Raw genomic sequence first — 22,727 nt, forward strand, 5'->3', positions numbered from 1 at the left:
TGTTTTCACCACACTGGCCTCCTCAGTGCAGACCCATAGACCTAATCAAACACATAATCAATCAATCTGCTTGTCAGATACAAGCAGCAAACAAGACTTCTTTGTGTCCTACACAATTGCCTTTTGAGAAAAAAAAAGTGAGCTACTGGTTTGTAAGAGCATGTAATACACAAGTAATGCGTGAGGGGCCAGAGCCTGCGGCGCTGGGAGGAAACCTTGTGACTGAATTCCTGACAAGGGACATTTCTGATGGCTTGCTCAGACTGCCCTGACTGCTGCTCTGGAATGACACACTATGAAAAAATATTTTTAAAAGATTACTGCAATCACTGGAATCAAAAGCTTCTTACAAGTTAACAAAAGACAAAAGTGGGCAACCCTTTGGCTTTAGCATTGCTGAACCTTCATGAACAATGAATTCTTGCTGCAGAACTCGCTGCAGAGCAGAAGGGAAAACAACAGAATAGCTCAACAGTTTTTAAATGCTATCTCAGATTCTCAAGGGGCAACAAAAAGAGAGGAACATGACACCCATCCTTGGTTTTCCTCCTTTTTGGAGGGGATGTCAACTACTGTCTTGAGATTCTGCAATGAGACAAGAGTTGGAAGTAATTTAAGTGGGCAAATGTGGCACATCCTTTTCTAACAGTCAGCCTCAACATCTTTCTGTTGTTAAGCTGTAAAAAAACCTCCAGAAAAGCAAACATGATTTGCATAAGTACACAATAAAAAACACATAGGTATGCAAACACACATTGTTAAAGCTTTGATACATAGTCTATGTGATCAAGTGATTTTAATGTGCATTTAAATTGCATTACACAACTTGGACCCTATTCACACCAGGTAAGAAACTTCAAGCCCTGACAGCCCCAACTGATGTAATGAACAAATTAATTCTGCTAAATTACTTTTTGAAAGCCATTACCTGTATTTCAGATGAGTGGGAAATACTAGAAAGAATCAATTAAAAACTTGTTACATGCCATGTTTACTTGGGACCTGCCAAGTAAAATTCAATTGATAAACTCTTTTTACAACCATGCTGGAATTTAACCATATAGAGTACAAATAATCCTCTACACAAGTTTCCTAAGTCAGAAAGGGCCTGACCTTCATTATATAACAAAATCTGGTCTATGGTTTCTTCAAAATCTATGAACTTTTAGAGATGATATACTTAAGATAAGATGGCAACTTACTTTGATGCCTTAGATCAGAGCATACATTCCCTGGTCTTGCATTTGAAAATTGCTACAATTCCTTTTATGTAGAATATTTGTGGAAAAATCATGAAGGTATTTATGCAGTAGAAATCTGAACAGGGGCTTAGGTAGGGTTCCTGTGAGTTTGCTTTACAGCGTCTACTGATAGATTGACACAATTTTTATTAACCAATGTGAAAAACCTCCACTATCATCACCCCAGCAGCAGCAACTCAAGACCTCTGGAAATCATTATGGCTGGTGCAGAAACAGAATAAGTAATGGCCCATTATAACCACTGATGGAATCTTAAACATCTTTATTTAAATAGTCAAAATAAATATTTGATAAGGCATAGCTAACCAAAGTACCACAACATTTATTTTTTTAAGCACATATGTCAAAGGAACACAAGTGCCACCTCCTGGTTTAGGCATGGAAACACTCTGGGTTGTGCTTACTGCACTCAAAACTTCCAACTAGATGTAGGCTTTTGTTTCCTCTCCTTTTCTTAAAGTAACTAGAATGTTCATCTTCAACATTCACAGAATGAAGTAAGAACAAAAATAACTCAATGCAAGAATCCAATAAAACTTGCTTATCTTTAGTGCCTGGAGCAAAACAGCCACATACACTCTTCACAGGTTCCTTCCCCCAAATTTAACTTCACAGATGTTAAATCCTATTAAAACACAGGAATGACGACAATTTTAAGGAAATATTCAAGTGCAGTGGCTTGTAATTCAAGAAGCAGTCTTGGAATCAATGTGGACTATGTTCTCACAACTCTTTTCTACCCTAAAAAATGCCTTTATTAATTAAGTGAAATGTATCCATCTCCTATCCAGGATGTGACAGAACCTAATAAAGAAGGGCTGAGAAATTTACTACAAATGGCACAAAGAACTGCAGCCCATTTTATATCTACTGCCAGAGTCAAATCACAAAGTTGTTGAGAATACAGGGGTAAAATACAAACCACTGTGAGTTCCAGTCCTGCACGTCAGCAGCTTTGCAGGGATAAAAAAAAGGTTGACTCCATTTCACAGAACACCGTCAAAAGTGGATCACTGTTATGCCAGAGCCATTTGGTAACAACTACCAAAGTTCTTTCAATGCAACTTTAGAAGCAATTTAGCAACAAATCTGCCCCAAATCAAGTGTTGCCCCCACTGCAGATACACAGACAACTGCACCTTCCCCGTGTTTACAGGAGTAAAGACAATTTGCCAACACTGGGTAAATGTTGGCTCTGGGTCTCTTGTTTCCTCCCCACATTCAGTATGGGCTAGAAGTACCTGAGCCCCATGCTGGGAGAAGCTGCGCTGTGTTAACTCCGTATGGCATTGTGTGTCCTATGGACTCCTAAACCTTGCCTCCCAACATTTCAGCTCTCTGTGCCATTTCACACTTGCATACACCCACACAAGGCCTGTTTTTCTCCACAGCCTAAGAAGCCACTGCTAGACTAAATGTTTTAATTTCCTGACTCCACACTCTTCTTCTGTGTATTGACTTGCTGTAAATCAGGATCATAATCCTCAAATCTTCTGGAATACATAGAGCAACTTATATATTTTTTCAAAGTATAACCCTTTGGAACAAAACGCATTCATGTGTTTAATGTCTCAGCAAACTCTCACTCTTGTTAAGAAGACAGACAATTATTGCACTTGTATCCCACAGCAACACACACTTCCAGAAGGAGAACCACAAGTCTTTCTGCAGTCACCATGCCCATACTTTCTCATCCCAAAGCAGCACAGTCCACGATGCATTCATCAGCACTTGACCAATTCCTTGTTTGGCAAAGGTTCTGCCACGACTTCATCCCGCATGAACTGCTCCTAAAGACAGCAAGCAGGGATTTAGGCGATTTACATTATTTTTGGATCTTTTCTACCTCACAAACATCACGACATACACCCAGGCTGGAAATCAGAGTGATTATAGTATGAATTTGTCTCCCAAAACACGAAAGCCGCAACGTGCCTATCAGGTGAGAAAAGCTGCCAGGGCTACTGGAGTCAACCACAGGAACTCTTCTGTGGCTGACTCTGTATCCTACCCCACACCACCCAGGTAAAAGCGTCTTTTTAAGCCCAAACACGGCAGGAGGAGATAAGAAAAACGAGAGACCAGGCAGCAGATATAGCTCCAAACCAGGCATTTCTAAACACTGCCCGGCGCTTCCAGCACGGGGCGGCGAACCGGGCCTCGGAGGAACCCGGCTGAAACCGCGTCCGCCTGCCCTCCCTCCGCACCCACCTGGTCGTAAATGACGCGCAGGATCAGAGAGCAGCTGGGGCAGGTGGCCACGTCCTCCCCGTTCTCCAGGTCCTCCTGCAAAAGCGCCGGGAGAGCGGTCAGGCCCCGCCGCCTGCCCGGCCCCTGGGCCGCACCATCCCGTTCTGCCCCCCCAGCCCTGCCCGGCCGCCCCTCACCCGCGTGATGAGGAATCGGTCCCCGCAGGGGCACGGGTAGCTGTAGGTCCCGGTCTCCTCGTCGTACTCGAAGTCCTCGATCTCCACCTCGTCGTGGAACACGGCCATGCCGCCGGGGAGCGGCGGAGCGGGGCCGGAGCTGACGGGAAGAGGCGGTGCCTGAGGGGGCACGAGGGCGGCGCTCCCCGTGACGGGATGCGGCGGCGGGTAGGGGTGGTGGGGAGCGGGCCGGGGATCCCGGATCGCAGGGAGGGGTCGGCTGGGGAGGAGGAGGGAGTGGGGGGACAGGAGGGTGAGGGGCGGCGGGCTGAGGGGCAGCGCGCTCGAGTCCTTCTGGCTCCCCCTTCCCTCACGGCGGGAGCTCCGCACGCCGCTCGGAAGCGGTGGCCGGGCCGCCCTCTGCGGCCGATGGCGCTGCCGCTTCCAGCCCTGGCGTCTTGCCTGGCGATCCCAGGGGCTGTGGGGGAACAGCCGGGCACTGCTGCGACCTTGTCCTTGTCCCTGCCCTGCTCCTTGTCCCTGCCCCTTAGCCGTGTGCTTCCCGTGCCCCTTGGCCGCCTCAGTGCCGCCCCGCCCCAGCTGGGCGCAGGCTGCCGCCGCCTCTTCCCCACCTCACCCGCCTCCTCCCAGCGCTCACCGTGTTCCCCTCAGTCCCGGGAAAAGGGGGAAAACCTTGTTCTCTTTGATTGCTTTTGTAGGAAGGTCTATTTGTCTAAAGGAATTTCTTACTCAGAGATAGCTTTTGAAAAAAGGCTTCCTGTGCTGCTTGCTTCAGTACCCTTGCTGCCCCCTTCTCTGCACTCTCTTGCATTAACCTACCTCGTAATTTGCATTTAAGTGAACTAAAAGTAATTCTCCCTTCAGATAGTGACGTGGGATTATGAGACAGAAGAGATGCAGATATCTCAACAGATACTAACCTAGGGCTAGTGGATCAGAGGGGATAGAGAATGAATAGCTCTTTGGTTTTAAGTGAGGAGAGGAAGAGGTCATGAAAATTAGTGCTGGTTTCATTCTGTGGAGCAAAGGAGGTTTATAAAAATATGTAAAGGGTGAGTGTCAAGAGGATGGAGTCAGGCTCTTCTTGGGGGTGCCAACCACTAGGACAAGAGGCAGTGGACAGAAACTGATACAGAAACTGATGTACAGGAAGCTCCACCTGAATGTGAGGAAGAGCTTCTTTATTGTGTGAGTGACCAGGCACTGGAACAGATTGCCCATTGGTACTGGAGGCTCTCTCACTGGAGATATTCCAGAACCATCTGGATGCAGTCTTGTGCCCTGTGCTCTCAAATGGCCCTGCTTGAGCAGGGAGGTTGGACTGTATGACCCCCTGTGGTCCCTTCCAACCACTGTGAAAAAAGAGGGTATTTGGAGTGGCTATTTCTGTACTGGCTTGGGTAAGGTGAGAATAAAGGGAGAACATCCCCCCTGACAGGAGCCTGGGAAGCTGAAGCACAGTGCTTTCATGGAGGGCAGGGAATTGCCAAAGAGCTGGATGAGTGAAAAAATCACAGAGGTGACAGATGGGGGAAAAGCTGTTCACAATTTGTAAAGGCATGAGTCACGCTTGTATGTGGTAGAGGAGAACCAGGACTCATTAAAAGACAATTAGGAATTTATTGGTTGCAGAGTAAAAATTGCAAATTATTTTTATTGTGTTTTTCATGATTGGAAAGTGATGATAGTAAAAATGGAGCAAGTTTCTTGAAGTATGGTTCAAGAGTTATTTCTAATTTAGGATAGAGACTCAGCCTTCAAGCAGTTGTATCAATAGGGTCTTTCAGCTGTGACTATAAAATTAGGCTGACATTTCTTTTGTTTCCAATATTATGTATTGATATTGAACTATAGATTCGTTGGAGATGTAGATGTCTATAACCATGATGTGCTATATGAAAGATTCCAGATCATAAAGTGATCTCATGAATTTGAGAAACTGATTTTTGAGCACTCTGGGTTAACAGATAATATGCCAAGGTAGGGGATTGGGACTTCATTAGATGTGTATTTTGTTCTACTAAAATATTTTGAGATTGTTAACAATTTTGTTATCAATAGTGTCTACACATTTGATGTAGAAAGTGTTTTTGCTTAAAGTATGTTGATGTTTTGCTTAAACACTTAAGTACACTTTAAGTACTCTGTGATGTTGTGGAAAAAAATTTTGAAGTAATTTTGCTCACTGGGGGTAGAAGACTTTTCTGTAATTCCATTTTTAAAAGTTGCAAGCTGCTGTGGAATTAAATGCTGAAAAACTATTAAAATTATGGACAGTTAAAAGCTGCAGAAAGTATTTCTTATGCTTAAAAATGGGCATTTTGAGTAGTGACTGTAAATGTATTCCATTTCTGAGCAGCCTAATTTATGGAAGCTCTGCCTTCATTCATACAAGATTACAAACAGGACAGATTACTAAGTGACCAGCCAGTGCAGCTGTTAGTGAAATCCTAGAGAGTATTGGCCTGATTGGTTATCAACAAGCTGGATCAGTGCCATTTCAAGGGATTAGAAATGAAAAACATTTTGAAAATAAATTACACGCCTTAAAAGAATGCACGGAAAAAATATTTAAATGAAAGTAAAATATTAATGCTTTAAAGAAGCAATGGACTGCATAATGGGAATAAATATAATTTGATAGGTGATTGATATATGATTGAGAGTTATGCTAATCCATTTTAGGAAAAATAAAGGCAGATTTGCAAGGAATGAGAAATATCTCTTGGCTCTCTATGAACCTGTTCCTACACTTGAAAGGTACTTCTGACTAACCTTGAATGTTGTGCATGTCAGTTTAGCTTTCTCTGTCATAGCTATTTGAAGGTTCACACTGTGTTCCTACTGCAGTGCATATGAGTGTCCTCCACTTTCTTTACTCTAAATTCAGAGTTGTATTATGTAGGGTACATGGAAATGTGAGGGATTAATGTCCTTTTAGATAAACCTGTGAACAAATAGGTTTAATTAAAGTTTATAAAATTCTTCACCCAGAACCTTTTAACACTAGAAAGGGAATGCACTTTACCACTAGAAAGGGAATGCACAGTCAGTGTTTGATCTTTCATACATGAATATTGTTTGATCATTTAAAATCACAGATAAGCTGGCTGGAAGGCACTTCTGAGCATCATCCAGTCAGAATTCATGCTTGGAGCAGGACAGTTGTTCACACTGGATTAAGCCAGTCCCAGGTATAGACCTCTCTGTCATGAAATTTCTGCTTTCCAGCCCTGCAGTTTCTCAGTTCCCTTTTGAAGGGGAGCTCTACTATTCTAACCTAGTATCATCCACAAGTTTGCTGATCATAGAATGGCCCAGAGAGACCTCAAAGATCATCAGTTCCAACAACCATGCCATGAAAGGACACCTTCTGTCTCATCATCCAAGTTAGTGATAAATGTATTGACCTATATCAGCCCCAGGATACTCTTACTGTTCTAGCCAACAAGTGAAGCAAACCTGAAGCATCAAGTCTTCAATTCTGTCTGCCCAGACAAGTTTTCAGCCACTCCAACCACCCATCTGGTCTTGGCACACACTAATGTGTGTGTGCTTCAGGGGCCAGGAGCCACAGGACACTCCAGGTGTGCTGTATCCTGTCCCCTTAGCTGCATGACCAGACCTTTCATCACTGTCGCTGTTCAGGTTTATCAAACATAACCTGCCCCTGGTAAATCTGAGTCACATCTTCCTGATTGCTTTCTTAGCTTTCACCTAGCTTAGGGGACAAGCTCTGAGCATTTTTCCAGTTATTGGGATGGTGCTGACTGGATGTAAGCACTGCATTTTGCCTCTTAAAAAATGAGCACATGTAAGTCTTTTCCCAGTCAGTTGGAGAGTGTGTGGTAAGTGTTTTTCATGGGTAATAGACACTTGCCTGACGAGCATGTCAGCTGTGTCTCTTAGCAACCTTGAGTGTAACCCATCTGGCCCTGTGCATTTGAGTGCATCCAGCATCTCTCAGCAGGTGCTGGCCCTGCTCTTACTTATCCCTCTCCTTCCCAACCACCACTGGTACAAACAGGGGTCTGGGTTCAGCCTTTCCTGTAAAGAGTGAGGCAAAGGGAATGTTGAGTACTTCAGCCTTTTCCATATCATCTCTGACAAGGTCCTCCCCTTTGGAAAAGCTACAGGGGCTGTGCTGAGGTCAGGTTTGCACCCCTGGACTAAAGGAGGAGAGGTTTGGGTGGGTGTTGGGAATCCTCTGATCTGCATAAGAGCAGCCCAGGTGCAGGGAAGGTGAGCACCACCACCACCAGGGAATGACCACAACAAACTGACCTTGGTTTAGCAACAAGCTGGGTTTGAGCCAGATGAGGGAAAAGGCCAGTGAGAAGCAGGTGCTGCTGAGGTGGGTAATGCTGATTATCCTGCCAGAGTCCTCCCTTGCACAGCTGGGCCAGCTGTAGATCCCCCCTCCCAGGGAAGGGATCAGGACACTCCTGTGCCCAGCTGGGCCTGAGGGCGTTCATCCCTTCCTGGGGGGCAGAACTGGCTCAGTTACACTGGCATGAGAGGCAGCTGGCATGGCTTAGAGGGTGTCATGACCCATCAAAGACCCCAAAGTGCCCCCAGAGTCATTTCTGGGGCCTTCCACCAGACCACTGCACATGGTCCCCAGTGTTGGAACAGACAGTGAAAAACTACCCCAGGGAGGTGCCTGGGTGTTCCTACCTGAACAGACTGAACCCATTGAAATGTGTGTTTCATGGTCTTCCCTCACCCCAATGGATCAAATGTCCAGCCATCACTTTGACTAAATGAAATTGCAACAGTCAGTTCTTGTCACTGGATCCATGGTTGGTGATATCTTTCCTCTATCTTCTCTTATCCTTTTTTTCTCTGCCTTTCTTTTCCTTATATATTTTCTTAAGTGATTCTTTTATGCTTTTATATTGTTTCATTTCTAGATAATAATTAAAAGGGCTCTGTAACTCATTTTCATTGCAATCAAATTGTTTTAAAACAAATATGCATTAGACATATATAAAAATAAATAAATATATAAACATAAACAAACACTGGTAATTCAATGTCATTTCACTCTAATCTGCCCCAAGGAATCCATTAACCAGAACCTCACTTTACCCTCTAGGAGTGGGCATAACATCCCTTCACTTGAAGGATGCACATTTTCACTTGTTTATGAAACTTTCATGCTTTCAAAATTCCCTCTCATTATACTTTGTTGCTAGTTTTAGCTCCAGCTGAGCTTTGGCTTTTCTGATTTAAGGGAAATAAAAGCTGGAAACAAGCCATATCAAACACTGAATGCTTCATTTAATAAATATTTATGATTTTTTTTTTCAGGAACCAGTGATTCTGAAGACTGCCTGATCATCATGGCTCATGCTACTATTTATGTGGGTTGCACTGTTCCTCAATTACTGAGAGGTGCTCAGAGCAGAATTTTTCCCTCTCATTCTCCGTTGGGGGTGTTGAGACACTCTGCTTTTTGTTACTGCACAGGCAACGGGTAGGTTATCCACTTCCTTGGGTTTTTTTAAGAGAATGCCATGGTAACACTGTCAAAATCAAACTGACAAATTACTACAGACCTATAAATGCTTAATCTAACTCCCAATTATATATTTGTATTTAACTCTTATTTAGATTTGTGTCATCTGTAGTCTGGATTACCCTGGTAAATTGTTATGTTAATAGAAATTCATATCAGTAAGGGACAGTAGCACAGCTGTCAAAATGACAATTATCTTTGTTTGCTTTTTCTTGCAGCACAATAAAATCAAAAAGGAAAATGGATCATCTAGAGAGGACAGCAAATAATTTTCGACAGGAGGTTAGTGTTCTGTTCTTTACAATGCAAGTAATTTTAATTTTTTTTTGCTGTAAAGATAATTATATTGGATAATAGTATTCAATTCCTAGGCTCCATTTTGCCTTCTGCTAGAATCTGGTTTTCTTCTTTTTCTCCTCACTTTTTATATTTGTTGCTGGTATAAAATTAGCATATTTAGTGCTCAGTGGGTGAAATGTAATGAGTTTTTAAGTTTTTCAGTGATATGATGCTGTTTACTTTATGCTGGACAAGAAACTTAATAGATTTCTGGCCAAGTATGGATTATAATGACTAATAAAAGCCCGTGGATACCTCTCATCTCTAAACTGACTTCTCAGATTTTTATGGATTTCTATAATTCTGGTTCAGGTTTGAGATTTTAAAATGTGGAAAATGTCCTTTTATAACATAGGAGTAAGGCATAAAGTGTAGATATTTTGGAAGGAGAGATGATAAGAGATCTTCAGTTTTATCTAGTTTAGTTCATAAATACAAGGAAGATATAGCATTGTTCTCCATCAAATCCAGAAGGGCTTATTCTGGATTTCAGTTTTGAGCAGCAAGCATTCTTTTTCATAATGTTCAGAGGGGAACATACTCTTGTACCATACAGATATTTCCTTTCTGTAATAAGCTGAAGTAGATGCACACAGATGGAAACACACCACACATCTGTCAGCGTGTGTACATGAAGTCCTTCTCTGCTGTTTTTCCTTAACAGTAGTGGAGAATAAATCCCATTTTTCCCAAGAGGAAGCTGGGTGCAGGGGATATGTAGGTAAGCCCTGAGAAAGAAGATTCAGCCCTGTCTGACCTGGGCTGTGGATGGATGAGACAAATGCAGCCTGGTTCTGCCTGTCACCAGAGCTGTCACCAGCTTTGGGAGGCACAGAGCTGTGCCTCAGCTATTCCCACTAATGCCAGTCTTCCCTGAGTACAGATCAGTGCTGCGTGTGGACATCCAGCTGCTCTGGAGGATCCTGTTTACCCAAAAAAATGGATGTAGAGACAGGCACAGACCAATGCATGTCCTCCTTTGCTTCTGACCTGAAAAAAATGATGGCATTTCTGAGTGGTGCAGCCATGGGGTTTTTTTGTATTTATTGTTTGGCTTGCTTCCTTTCTCTGCTCAATGTCAGTACCTGAAAAATACATGGAAAATGGATCCTTATGAGGTGTTGGAAGCTCAGGGTTGGTGCAGGGAACTGTAAGGCACAAGAAAGAGAAGGAAGCTGTATGAGATAGGTGAAAGAGCAGGGCTCAGTTCTTGCTACTGCACATTCTCTGCATATCAGAGGATTATGGTGTTTCTTTTTTTAATGCTTGATTTATTCTTTGTTGCTTCAGTTTTGACCACTTTAAAATCAGTTTATTTTAAATCCTCTGCTTGGTTTTAAATTCCGTATAATCAGCAGTTGACTTTCCTCAGCCAATATTGCCTTATTTGGCCATTTCTGTCCTGTAAAAGATGAAAGAATCATAAATCTGTGTTGCATTACTGTGAATGCTACAGAACATTGCCTGTTGAAGAGTGATAATGTGAAGGACCAGGGCAAGGAAAATGGACTTATGCTTTCTTGAAATACAGCTGCAAAATCCAGAGTCCTGTGCCCTCCTCTCACTGCAGCCTTGCTCTGATCAGTTGGATACTCTGGTGATGGTCCAAAATACTGGCTGAATGTCTTTGATCACCCTGACCCAAATTTAATTTTTGAAATAACTTTATACCAATTAAGAATTAGATTTCCAGTACTCTTGCAGCTCTCTCAGCCAAATAACAAATTAAGGAGGGTACTGAAGAGTAAAGAAGGGAATGAAGAAGTCCAAATTTAATGTCCTTTTCCTGCACTTCTCCATCAGAACAACCATTGAAGTCATGTATCTGACATTTCTCTTGTTAACTTTGACTGACTGCATTTCTCATTTAATACTGTCTGCTAAAGTGGAACAGGAATCCATTATACTTCATTTTAAATTAGCAAATGTCCTGCTGTTTAATGGGACAGGGAACATGTTCAGATGTTGCTTTAAGAATAAAATAATTTCCTGACATATGTTTTAAATTACAGCATAGTTGCTTAAAGTTAAAATTTTTTGATCTGTTTGATCTTAGACAAATGATAAATGGGAGAGTTGTGGTATTTTGAGTATTTCCTTGTGTGGTAAGTGACATCAGCATTTTTAACTGTAAGATCTGTGTATTGCTCTGTGTAGAAAATACTTAGGGCATTGCTTTCTTTGTAGAGGAAAAAAGGTTAATAATTATAGTCCAAAAAACCTGAAAAGGAAGGGTAGGGAAGGGATGAAAATCCATGTTACACTGATGGGCATCAAAGAATTTAAGTGGGGTGCTCATCCCCAATGGGTCTTTTTGCAAAGTCTGCTTTTCATTTTTCATCTTTTTTTAAAACTCCTTAGAAGTAGTATTAACTATGGCTCTGACATCCCCTCCCATGTGGCTGCCAAACAAAATCTGCTCTGTTAACCAGCCATGAGACCTTGTGTCTTGGTTTTCCTGTGGTCAGATGGGGGTGTAGGGGATAAATGCAATAACACAAGGCTTGTTGGTTTTCTTTCACTGATGCATTAACATTAATGCATAATCTTTCAGTAATGCATTTAATTACTTAAATCAATCTAGATCCAGAATTGTCCCTGGGACTTCATCTGCAACTGATTTTTTACAAGTTCTTTGTCTTTATATCAGAGATCTTTTTACTTTGTTGCTGGAGGATGCAGGAGTGTGTGTCTTGTATAGATGTCTGAAGAATCTGATAAGTGATAACTAGCAATCCCCTCTCCTTAGAGCTATGTTCTCTTCAGCTCAAGTAAAGTAAGTTTGTTTATAGTCTTAGAAAAAGTCTGCTCTCCATTCAATGACTACTTAAGTGAATCATAGAATGGTTGGGGCTTGAAGGGACCTTAAAGATCATGCAGTTCCAACCTCCTGCCATGGGCAGGGACACCTTTCACTAAACCAGGTGGCTTCGGGCCCTGTCCAGCTTAGCCTTGAACACTTCCAGGGATAGAATCCATTTTTGTTTCATCATCTCAGTGAAAAATATTGGTGCTGTAGGTAATGAAATGCCATGGGTAACATGGGAAGTGATGGATGTCTCATGCATGGCTTCTTGAGTGCTTTTGCTGCAGATTATATGTACATATCACAATGGCTTCTTTTTCTTTTGCTAGGTAATTACACAAGCAAAAGTGTGTGGGATCACCAATGAATCAGAGACAGTCAAAAGGCTTCGTTTGGCAATTGCAAATAAGGATTTTACTTTCAAAGCAGGACAATGGTAAGATCTTCTGGTACATTTGAGGGGGAAATTACTAGGAGAATTCCACTATAACAAAGTGATGAAAGGTTTCTGGTCCTTGGGCCTTGGAAAAAAGTTGTTAATTTATATAATACTATGTTTTCTTATTGGATACTCTGTCAAAGAGCTGATATTTGGCATAATTTTTAAACAGTCATTATAAAAAATGCTAATATTACTATTAAAAGGGCAGAAGTGGATATTCTTTAAATGTTCAGTTATAGTGTTTTGGTGTTTTCCTATGGTTGATTATATTACATTGTTTCTTCAGGAGTACTTTGAAGTTCAATGCACTTTATTCTGTAGGCTGTCTTTATGCACAAGTTATTTTTACAGTGGAGCTGAGACTGCTGATTTGAAAGTTACTTAATTTTGGTTTATTTCTTCCCCTTGAAGTTTCCACTCTGAAAATTAAGCCTATTAAGTCAGATTAATATATTAATATAAATGGACAAATTTGAAAATAAAAATCTTGAATTATCAAGCCTTTGAAACAATTAGCCATTTGTTTAAACAATTTTACAGGCTTTTTTTCCCAAGGAAGTAGCGGATTTTCATGTTTATCTTCCTTCCTTGTTAAAAATACTCTCACTCAGTAACTTGTTTTTTTTCCCCTTAGAAATTAATTTAAAACTAGGAGTAGTTGCTTTTGGCAATGGACATTTAAATGTTCTTAAACTTTTTATTGGTTTTGGCCATCTGAAAGTGGTTTTGCTGAAATCAAAGTATAGCTGCTGGGGTACTAGCAGCATATGTTACTCATGGAGTGTTAATATGCTGGCTTTTAAATTTAGAACCAGAACACAAGATGCTGATTAGCAATAATTTGTTTGTGAAGTAATTTGCTACAGTTTTTGCACATGTGCAGTGACTCATATTAAATTCTTGCTTGCCAGTACTTGCAACATACATTTACCCTCCAAAAATGTTTTTGAAATGATCATGCTGGAAACTGAAAGCTTTAATTATAATTACTCTTCTTCATTTTCTTCTTCCTTGAAAGTGTTCTAATGCTATTGTAAGGTACACACCAACTTCTCTGTACTTGTATCTATATCTTAGGTTGCATTTTTTTTGATGAGCAACACATTTTCCTGAGCAGAAAAGGCTAACCTGTTAGGATTTGCTATAGTAAGATGTTACAGTCAAAGATTGTCTCTAAAATGTTTACATTTTCTGAAAGTGTTCTAATTATTGAGTTTTTCAGAAGCAAAAGTGAATTTGTTTTGCAAGCACTTTGGCAGATACTGGTTTTTATCTGACTTCAAATAATAATGAAGAGACTTGTTGCTGTTACACCTTTTGATTTACTAAAACATGCATTGAGGTGTATGCATGTTGCAAATACTTTCAAGAAGTAGCTTTGTGATTTTAGTGTTTTTGATCTCTCACTCCAGTAATGGGCAATTATTACTCATTTCTTAAAGATATGGTTTAGGTGGGTTTTAAAAGGAGGGAAGTAAAAAACCACCCTGGGATCTCTAGTTTACATCTATTTATGCCACTCCTTGTTGTGGGTTTTCTTCACCTTTTTCCCTTCTGCTGCTCTTTTCTCTTAGGCTGTCACAGGTAGCATTTCTTCAGGAGCCCTCTCACCCTCCCTAACATGGCTGAGACAAGCCATCAAAGCTAGTCCACTATAAGATAGTAAACTGTGCCTTGAAATCTCTCATAGCTATGTACTTGGGGAAAAAACACATCTGCATTAGTATTTGGGAAAGGTAAAAACCATGCTTGATGGTAAAAAAGGTAAAAAACATGTTTTGCAAATAATGTTTGTGTGCTTCCCCACCAGGCATGGGTAAGGTTTCCCTTACATGCCAAGGAGAACATTTGACTTAAATATAAATTGTTACTTTACAGCACAAATTCTCATATTTTTTGTTAACTTAAGGTGATCTAAGTAGGAAGATTGTTTTCCACCAGAGGGAGGTAAAGAGCTTCAGCAGCATCGTGAGATGTTCTTTGGCAGGATAAACGCTGCAATTCAAGAGTTGACCTTTCTCAGCTGCCAGGGCCTGACCGTCAGTAAAGCTGGGCCCCACAGGTAGTGGGGCTGCACAAGCTGAGGACACTGAAATAAGCTTGTCATTTTTTTTTGGTTCTAGACCATTCTTTTGCAGTCAGGTATCTTTATGCACTATCAAGATATTATAAGCATCAAGTTAAAAATTATATCATACTGTATGCATTCTTTGACAGAAAGAGATTTTTTCTTCAAAGGGTGAATTTTTCATGGAGTAAGCAGACATGATTTTTTTCTTCAAAAAGTGGTGACCTACTCAAAGTGCTTCTCTCTCCTCAAGCATTTGTGGTGTCTGTGAAGAATACAGCCTTGCTGTTTAAAGAAAATACCTGTGCAGTAGCAGTCAGTCTGTATTTCTTGTTGCATCCCCACTTAACTAATACTGAGCCAGCCTAACCCAGGCATGAATTGAATAATGTTTTTCTAGTACCTGGCATTGTTTATCAGTGTGGCTGTTTCCTAAGGGGACCAGCACAACTGGTTATAGGCATTTGGTTTATTGTGAAATACAGTGCTTTTGTTATGTGCTGTAGAAAGCAGAAGCATTTAAAGACTTATGGAACACAGAGGAGTGCAGATGATAGATCACAAATCAACTTGTAATTTTTTTCTGAATTCTTTGGAAGCCTAATCAAGGCTTATCAAAGCCGTACTTTTATGAGACTGAATTATAGTTCATATATAGTAATGGCTTGCCTTCCATACTCTCTAATGGCTGGTATTGCAGAAGCTTAGCCACATGTTACCTTCTTATCTGTACAAATTCATGCATGGTTTGCTTTTAAGCTGAAAGGAAAAAAAAGTAGCAATTTATTCCAGTTCAATTTCATATAACCTAAAAAAGCGATATCTGCCACCAGAGGGAGCTGCAGTTCTGCTGCCAACTGTGGACTTCTTATATGGGAAATTTTTTACATACTGTTGGTTTTATTTCAGATATTTCATCTACTCAGGAAAAGAAAGTGTTTAATATAAAGTAATTTCCCTAAAATTAAAATGCCAATCTTCTTATGTTTGAAAATTGAAGAGCCCGTCAAAAGGACCATAAAGAGTGTGAATTAAGCTACTCTATCAGACCATAATTATTTGTTTGTTCTAATATGCAAATAATTGATTTAAAACACTTAGAATTCTAGTCTGTTGTGAGATGTGACATCTAATGCTAAAAGCAGAATGGTTTGAAAACCTTCTAGTTTAGCAAACACGATGACATGGTTCTAGAAGAAAATAATTCTAAGGAAATGGTGTTGTTCAAGGTTAACTCCATTTTTGGAAAAGTTACATTACAGAAATGAAGATATTGTAAAGGAAAGATAATTGAAACAAAGGCAGCCACATTATTTTGGCTATTGTTGTCCATGTTTGGGGTTGTTGGCTTCTTTTTTAAACTTTCGTGTCTGATCTATTTTTAGGGTCGATTTCTTTATTCCTGGAGTATCTGTAGTTGGGGGATTCTCAATATGTTCAAGCCCTGGCCTGTTAGAACGAGAAGGAATACTAGAGCTGGCAGTAAAGCACACTGCTCATCCTCCTGCTCACTGGATTCACACTGAGGTAAATGACATTAACTGGGAGATTGGGCTTGCTCTCTTTTTTTTGAGGTAAAGGGGATGGTGTGTAGTTTTAGACCACTTTGTGCTATTAACTGCAAAATTCACGTTGACTTCTTTAAGCATTTTTGATACAACATAAATCTTAAAACCTTTTGTTCAGTAAGGGACTGAAACTGGATGTTTATATGGAAATATGGTTATTGTGATCTTTTGACACCACTTGTGCTTACAGCGGACTTAAAGTGATATTGTAGTTAGTGTATATAAGGGTTCTCACTCCTCTGGAATTAATGAATTTTTGAAAAACCTCTGTTCTAACTTATATCCCTGAGAACAGGCAGTGTTACACATTACAAAGTTACCTTTGATAACCTTTCATAATTCTTGACTATTTCTGTAAATATAAAGTGGGAATCGCTGACAAATCACAGATAGAGATTATTAAAGGGGAGCCAAGGAAGATACTTAGAGCAGTTCTTCTGAAATGATAAAACATTTCAGAATATCCATAGTATTCTTTTAAATGCACAATATTTTTGTATAAAGACATAACACAAGGCTTGGGTTTTTGCTGTATGAAAAGTAAAGTCTGAGATTTGGCCTCATGGTGTTTTGTTCATCATTTACCCCATTTAGTTTGTCAGATGTGTCACATGTTTCATCAGTGATCTGTCCTATCAACTTTTGTTCTTTTCACAGTCTCTGGAAACTATTTAAGAATTTTTGATGTTGTAAATCAATTTTTATTGCTGAGTTTTCTGGTGGAATTTATAGGATAAATCTTTAGTTAAGGGGTAACCTACATCAAACCTGAGGCCATGGAGAAACCTCCAGGGTATACATGGACTCTTCTAGCTAAACAAAAGTGTGTGCTTTTCTTCAGGAAACAAGCAGAAAAAATAGCAACCTAGAATTCAGAAATGTTGCATATATGGTGACAAAACTGGTACTTGTTTAAAAATTGTCCTAAAGGAAGTTGGTATCTCAGGTTAAAAATATTATGGGAGTAATTAACACTGATTTACTCACTGTATTTGTGTTTTTTACAGGTATTTATTTCTTAATATTACTGTACATAAAATAGTAAATTTTAGCACCATGTATTTTACATAACTTGAGGAAGATGTAGCCTGTTCTTTAAAAAGTATCCATGTAATGTATTGATTGCTTCACTTCTCTGCGTGAGCTGTGTCTATAAACTAGGCTAAAGGACAACACTTTCTCATGGTGTTACTCCAGAATTTTACTATTTTTTCTTGTATACTAACTTACTGTTATCATTGTCATGGCCAAAGCATGGAAATATCTGGAAGGCTGCTGGTTAAGAGAGATTCTCCCCAAATCCCATGTCCGATCTTGAGGAACTATGGCTGGTTAAGGGGGCAGATGTGAGATTGTTTCTCCCTAAAATTGCTTATTTCCTCAAAGGGTACCATATTCTGTGTCCTCCTTTGGCCACATGGATCTGGAACATGTGGATTTGTGCTTCTCTAGACCAGAGTAAAACATGGTGGGAAAGGGTGGCAGTGTACATCACAAGGGAGAGAGAAATCATTACAGATAATGAATCCTCATTGCCCTACAGTATACTTGAGACAAAAGTTCTGCAATAATTAAGAGAAGCAAGAAAATTGTTGGGTGTTTTTAATGATCATGCATACTATCTTAGGAACCCCTGTGTTCTATCCAGTACCTGCATCCAAGGGCCTCCTTCTTGCTCCTGGTGGAATTGTTACACTTTACACCTTAGCTGTCTGTGCAGCCTTCGTTAATGGAACTCCCTTTGTTTCAGTTTGCTGTTTCCTGCTGTGAAAAGAATTCTTTGGAGAAAGTGTTTTCATTCTCTAAACTAATTTTTCAGCAGTTCCTATAGCTTCTTTTTCTGTCCTCCATTCCCACTTTTTTTGGTTTCCCTATTCCCTTCATTTTATCTTTTAAAACCTATGTATGGCCTAAGTGCTCTTGTTTGCTCTGTCAGCATGCAGTGATGTGGAAGAACTCACCTGACCTCTCTGTACTGCAGCTTCACCCTTCAGACAGGATGCACTGCTGGTTTACCAAGGAGATACTGACCCAAGTGGATTTTTTTGTTGTAGCTTTTGTTTTCCATGTATCAAAAAAAACATGCTTGGACACATTTCTTTAGGAAGTAATTTCTCACATACAAGTGGAGAGTAAGAGAGATTTTCCCCTGATTTTTCTTCTTCTGAGTCTCTGAAGTTGCAACTGCAGAAATGATTCTGCAAGAAACATTCTTGTGGATACTTGCTTCACTTTTGAGTGGATTTTAATTTTAAGGAATGGGGATGGAAAACTTTTTGTATATGCAACTTATTCTGACCTTCAGTGACCTCATAGGAAGACCTTTTTTGGCATGAAGCTGCTTTTGGGTGAAGTGTGATTTCACATGTTGAGCTCGGGTTTTCACAACCACACATTGTTGTTGGAAAACTCTGTGTGAATTGTTCCTCTTTCAACTCTTATGGGGACAGGAAGGGGGAGTCACCATCCTGCCTTACCATAAGACTGAAACTTTTGAAAGTAGAACTAGATCCCTAGAGACACTGGGTTACTTCAGATAGTTGGAAAGTGTGTATATATTTTAAAGTCCTTCTGGTTTTCTTTCACTGGTCAATTTAAATAAAAATCACAGCCCAGCAAACCTTGTGACTGGGATGCAAAAAGAGTAAGATTTCAACTTTTGCATTTAGTTCTGAAATTAAATATCTTCTTTTCCATCCTAGTGTACTCTTGACTCAGAAGTGGCTCTGCGAGTGGGAGGTGATTTCTTCTTTGATCCTCAGCCTGGTGACTCCCCAGTAAACCTAGTGCTGATAGCAGGGGGTGTTGGAATTAATCCATTGTTTTCTATACTGCTGCATATAGCAGATCTTCATGGATACCAAGAGGGTAAAGGAAAAAGACACAAATTGGGAACAGCGAAGCTGCACTACAGTGCAAAAAATACCAGTGAACTCTTATTTAAGGTAAATCAAAAGTTTTTTTTTTAAAAACAGGTCTCAGCTATTCAGCTGCTAGTGTGTATATCAATGTTACCAAATTCCAGAGAGTCCTTCTGTCTAAGACACTGTACAAACAGAGACAAAAGTCACTTCCTGCCTCAAATCCCGTGTGTGTTTTGTTAACTACTTATGCCAGTGTACAAAGTAAGGCTGTTACTGGACACATCTGCTCCCATTGATTTTGATAAGTCAATTACCCCTGAATTTTACTATATCCCTGCATTTTACTATGATCTTGTAAGACCATCATAGTATACTAAAGATTATATATATATGTATATACACACTAATAGTCTGCATAGTGCTATAATACTGTAATGACATAGTCTTAAGTAGAAATTGTATTGAATGTAAAGACTAGAAAAGAATAATTCTATCCAAAGGAATACTTTCTAAAATAACAGCAGATTTTTATTGATAATGTATTAGTTACTAATAAGTACTAGTGTATGAATGAAGGATTTATAGCTGCTTTTAAAACTGCTTGTTTTACTGCAGTACTTCATCAACATTTACTCAGCAGTTAACAATCAGTTGTCACACTCAGCCATTAAGGTTTATTGACAATATCTTAGGGTCAAATTAGCACAGCTTCTGTAAAGAAGCATCCAAAATTATTTATGGGGTTTTTAAGTATTGAAAGCTTTTGACTGTGACATGAAGAGCTGTCATGATTCCAGAAAATGTGTATAGGATCCATCACTAGTTTTATTTCTGTACTTCTAGCATGTTTCTAGATACGGAAATACTTGCTTTCTTTGAAAAGTCATTTGTTTGTTGCTAGAAGTGGAATAATCTGCTCTTCCTTTTGCCACCTACTGATCTTCCAGTCTGTTCTAAGCATGCACAGGTTTTTCCAGTGCCAGTACTGACATTCCTGGCATTCACTTAAGCAGTTTTACGACAGCAGAACTTTTGCACTAAAGCTTCTGGGACAAAAGAGAAAACAGTGTCATCATGCACAGTGCTTAAAATATATCCCTCCTTCATTCTTCACATGTCCCTCAGATCCAGAACATGGCTGTCAAAATTCTTCACTTTTGTGCAGAGGATTGAGGAAACAGAATCCCTAGCAGCCTTTATGCTGTTGTGACAAACATCAGTACAGGTTGTGTACAATCTCAGGAGGACCTGCTGGGTTACCACTGATGGTTTGGAGGACGTGGTCCCTGAGGGAGCAGCTGTGTATGGGCTGACAAGGGCAAAGGGAGATGCCATGGTGGGGTCTGATCCTTACTGTGCTCTCATGTCACAGGCTGAGGCACTGGAAATATCCTTAGTGCAAATGATAGAAGCAACAGCATTGGGGTACAAAGACAGCAAGTCAATAGTGGAGGTGCTGCTGGAACACTGTACAGCAGTGGCAATATATGCTGCTCTCCATCCCATGTCTTTTTAGGTATTCAGGAACAGATTTTTTACAAAGTAGAATCTCTCTGAGTTTTTTTGTTAAGCAACCCAGGGCAGACTCAGTGTAGTAACTACTTAACAAGCAAACACTAAAATGAGCAAATTTACCTAGAAATTATTTTTACTTCAGAATATTTTAAAGAATTTCCAGTGCCTATTGAAGCAGTGAAAATCCTGTATAATGCAGAATCTAGACAGTAGCTAAATTTTAATTTCAGAACTAACTACAGCATCTGACTAACATATTCTTTTTTTGCTGATTTGAACTAAAGCCACTGGGGGTTTGGTGGTAACTTACCACAGCTGTGACTTAGGGAACTGAAAATGAGTTTATACTTTCTACTCTGGTAAAAATAACATTAGCATTACGTGGTAGTTGGTTTTACTTAAGAACATAAGACACTAAAGGGTCTAGTGACCTTATCAGATAAACCAGACAAGACTCAAAAAGTTTGTAACTAATGGTAAAGACATACTGAAGGGTTTTTTTTTAATGGAAAACCCCTGTGGAAGTAGAAGGAGGAAATACTGAGAATTCATAAGGGGAAGAAATTGGGAAATGACCTAAGTGGCTCTTAGGTCCAAATCTTACAGATTGTAATCTATGTCAGAAAAGGAGAAAAGCACTAACAAGGCTGGCAGGGTATTTGCATTCCAAGTGTGGGAATTCTGTGTATGTGTGCAGGTCAGGCCTGTGGAATCACACCCATCAGGTTCTCACTGCTGAAATGCAAAGTCTTGGTTCTCAGTAATAATCACTGGCATTCTGGGACTGTGTGCATACATCTGCTTTGATTTAATGGGCTGTGGTGTAAGCAAGTGTGTTTAACATTACAGAAGAATATTCTTGGTTTGATGAAGGCGTTTCCTGGAAAGATCACATGTTGTTTCCACGTCACCCAGCAGCACTCACAGATCTGTAAAGAACTGCAGCCACACGTTACAGGTAAATGTCATTGTACAGAGATCCTGTCTGAAGCCCCAGTTTGATTACATCCTACAGGATGAAGCTGTGCATAATAACCCAGCATTTTTACATTTAAAGCTTCAAAATGAGATGTGAGTTAAACAGTTTCTCTGTACTTATTCCACTTTGCAGAAAAGTTTTCTCTTTGCAGTTTTTTTTCCTCTGTTAATCCTAAACTTTACAGGGGTATTTCCCACTGCAGACTTTATTCCAGAAACTATTAAGCAAATGCTGTTTACTTTCCTTAAGGTGGGATTGATGAAGCATGAGCTGACTGCTTATGAGATACTTCAGCATGTTTCCATGTCTGCTGTATTTGTGTTAGAGATACCTATTTTTTATGTGAATTTGGGATTTTACTTGTCTGTAAGCCATGTTTCTCTTCAGTGACTAATACCCTCTGCATTCCAAGTACAAGCAATGATCTAAATCCCCAGAAAAAAATGGTTTTGGAAGCCTTAAATCTCAATACCTATTATCCTGGAACAGGCCAGGCATTTCTAAAAAATGAGTGCTTGAAATACTTCTAACCAGACACTGTTTTTGAAGTGACTTCACAATTAATATTTCTGTTCTCATTTCCTACTTTTTTTCTTTGTCAGAGGGAAGAATATCTGAAAAGGATCTAGAGAAACACGTATCTAATGATACTTCATGGTACATCTGTGGTCCCCCTCCAATGATAGAATCTATATCCAAACTACTCACTAACATTGGTGTTCCTAGAAACCGTGTTTTCTTTGAGAAATGGTGGTAGTGACACCCGCTGAAGAGAAAATTATAGTATTTTTTCCAGTGCATTTTGATAAAATGTACAGAGATGGACTATGAATTATTTTGAAGATTTTAATGAAGATGTCCTCAATGATTAACTGTAATACACCTGTAATACAGTGCTGCTGCTTTGGGGAAAGAAAAGTGATTTTATATTAAAGACATTAACTGTTCTAGTTTTTCGATGGTTTGCCTTTTCTTA

At 39.9% G+C, this 22,727-nt stretch overlaps 2 protein-coding genes across 5 annotated transcripts; one reads left to right on the forward strand and one right to left on the reverse strand.

Moving 5' to 3' along the window:
• Positions 1 to 1,507: 1,507 nt before the first annotated feature.
• DPH3 (diphthamide biosynthesis 3) lies at positions 1,508 to 3,783 on the reverse strand. Its single transcript, XM_071429299.1, has 3 exons — positions 3,650 to 3,783; positions 3,474 to 3,548; positions 1,508 to 3,052 (listed from the first exon to the last, which is right to left on the reverse strand). Exons 1-3 carry the CDS (start codon positions 3,755 to 3,757, stop codon positions 2,987 to 2,989), a joined length of 249 nt encoding a protein of 82 aa, XP_071285400.1. The 5' UTR covers positions 3,758 to 3,783; the 3' UTR covers positions 1,508 to 2,986.
• Positions 3,737 to 22,698, forward strand: OXNAD1 (oxidoreductase NAD binding domain containing 1). 4 transcript variants are annotated; one of them, XM_071429296.1, is made up of 9 exons: positions 3,737 to 3,856; positions 8,963 to 9,128; positions 9,389 to 9,452; positions 12,645 to 12,751; positions 16,211 to 16,352; positions 19,096 to 19,132; positions 19,238 to 19,338; positions 21,622 to 21,730; positions 22,354 to 22,698. In XM_071429296.1, exons 2-9 carry the CDS (start codon positions 8,995 to 8,997, stop codon positions 22,506 to 22,508), a joined length of 849 nt encoding a protein of 282 aa, XP_071285397.1. In that variant the 5' UTR covers positions 3,737 to 3,856; positions 8,963 to 8,994; the 3' UTR covers positions 22,509 to 22,698. The 4 variants fall into 4 exon arrangements, with proteins under 4 accessions (XP_071285397.1, XP_071285399.1, XP_071285395.1 ...); XM_071429298.1 differs by having other exon boundaries at positions 19,241 to 19,338; XM_071429294.1 differs by having other exon boundaries at positions 3,738 to 3,856; positions 19,096 to 19,338.
• Positions 22,699 to 22,727: the final 29 nt, after the last annotated feature.

Source organism: Agelaius tricolor, unplaced genomic scaffold (assembly GCF_023055355.1).
Source record: "Agelaius tricolor isolate 1412-34295 unplaced genomic scaffold, bAgeTri1.0.p SCAF_6, whole genome shotgun sequence".
Taxonomy (NCBI): Eukaryota; Metazoa; Chordata; class Aves; order Passeriformes; family Icteridae; genus Agelaius; species Agelaius tricolor.

Excerpts from the sequence above, each read along its gene's own strand:
- DPH3 (XM_071429299.1), bottom strand. The coding sequence starts at position 3,757 with ATGGCCGTGTTCCACGACGAGGTGGAGATCGAGGACTTCGAGTACGAC. Across the intron at positions 3,549-3,649 it reads ACCGATTCCTCATCACGCGG|GAGGACCTGGAGAACGGGGA; the intron begins GTGAGGGGCGGC and ends GCGCTTTTGCAG. Across the intron at positions 3,053-3,473 it reads TGCGCGTCATTTACGACCAG|GAGCAGTTCATGCGGGATGA; the intron begins GTGGGTGCGGAG and ends TGCTGTCTTTAG.
- OXNAD1 (XM_071429294.1), top strand. The coding sequence starts at position 8,995 with ATGGCTCATGCTACTATTTATGTGGGTTGCACTGTTCCTCAATTACTG. Across the intron at positions 16,353-19,095 it reads CTCACTGGATTCACACTGAG|TGTACTCTTGACTCAGAAGT; the intron begins GTAAATGACATT and ends TTTCCATCCTAG. Across the intron at positions 21,731-22,353 it reads ACTGCAGCCACACGTTACAG|AGGGAAGAATATCTGAAAAG; the intron begins GTAAATGTCATT and ends TTTCTTTGTCAG.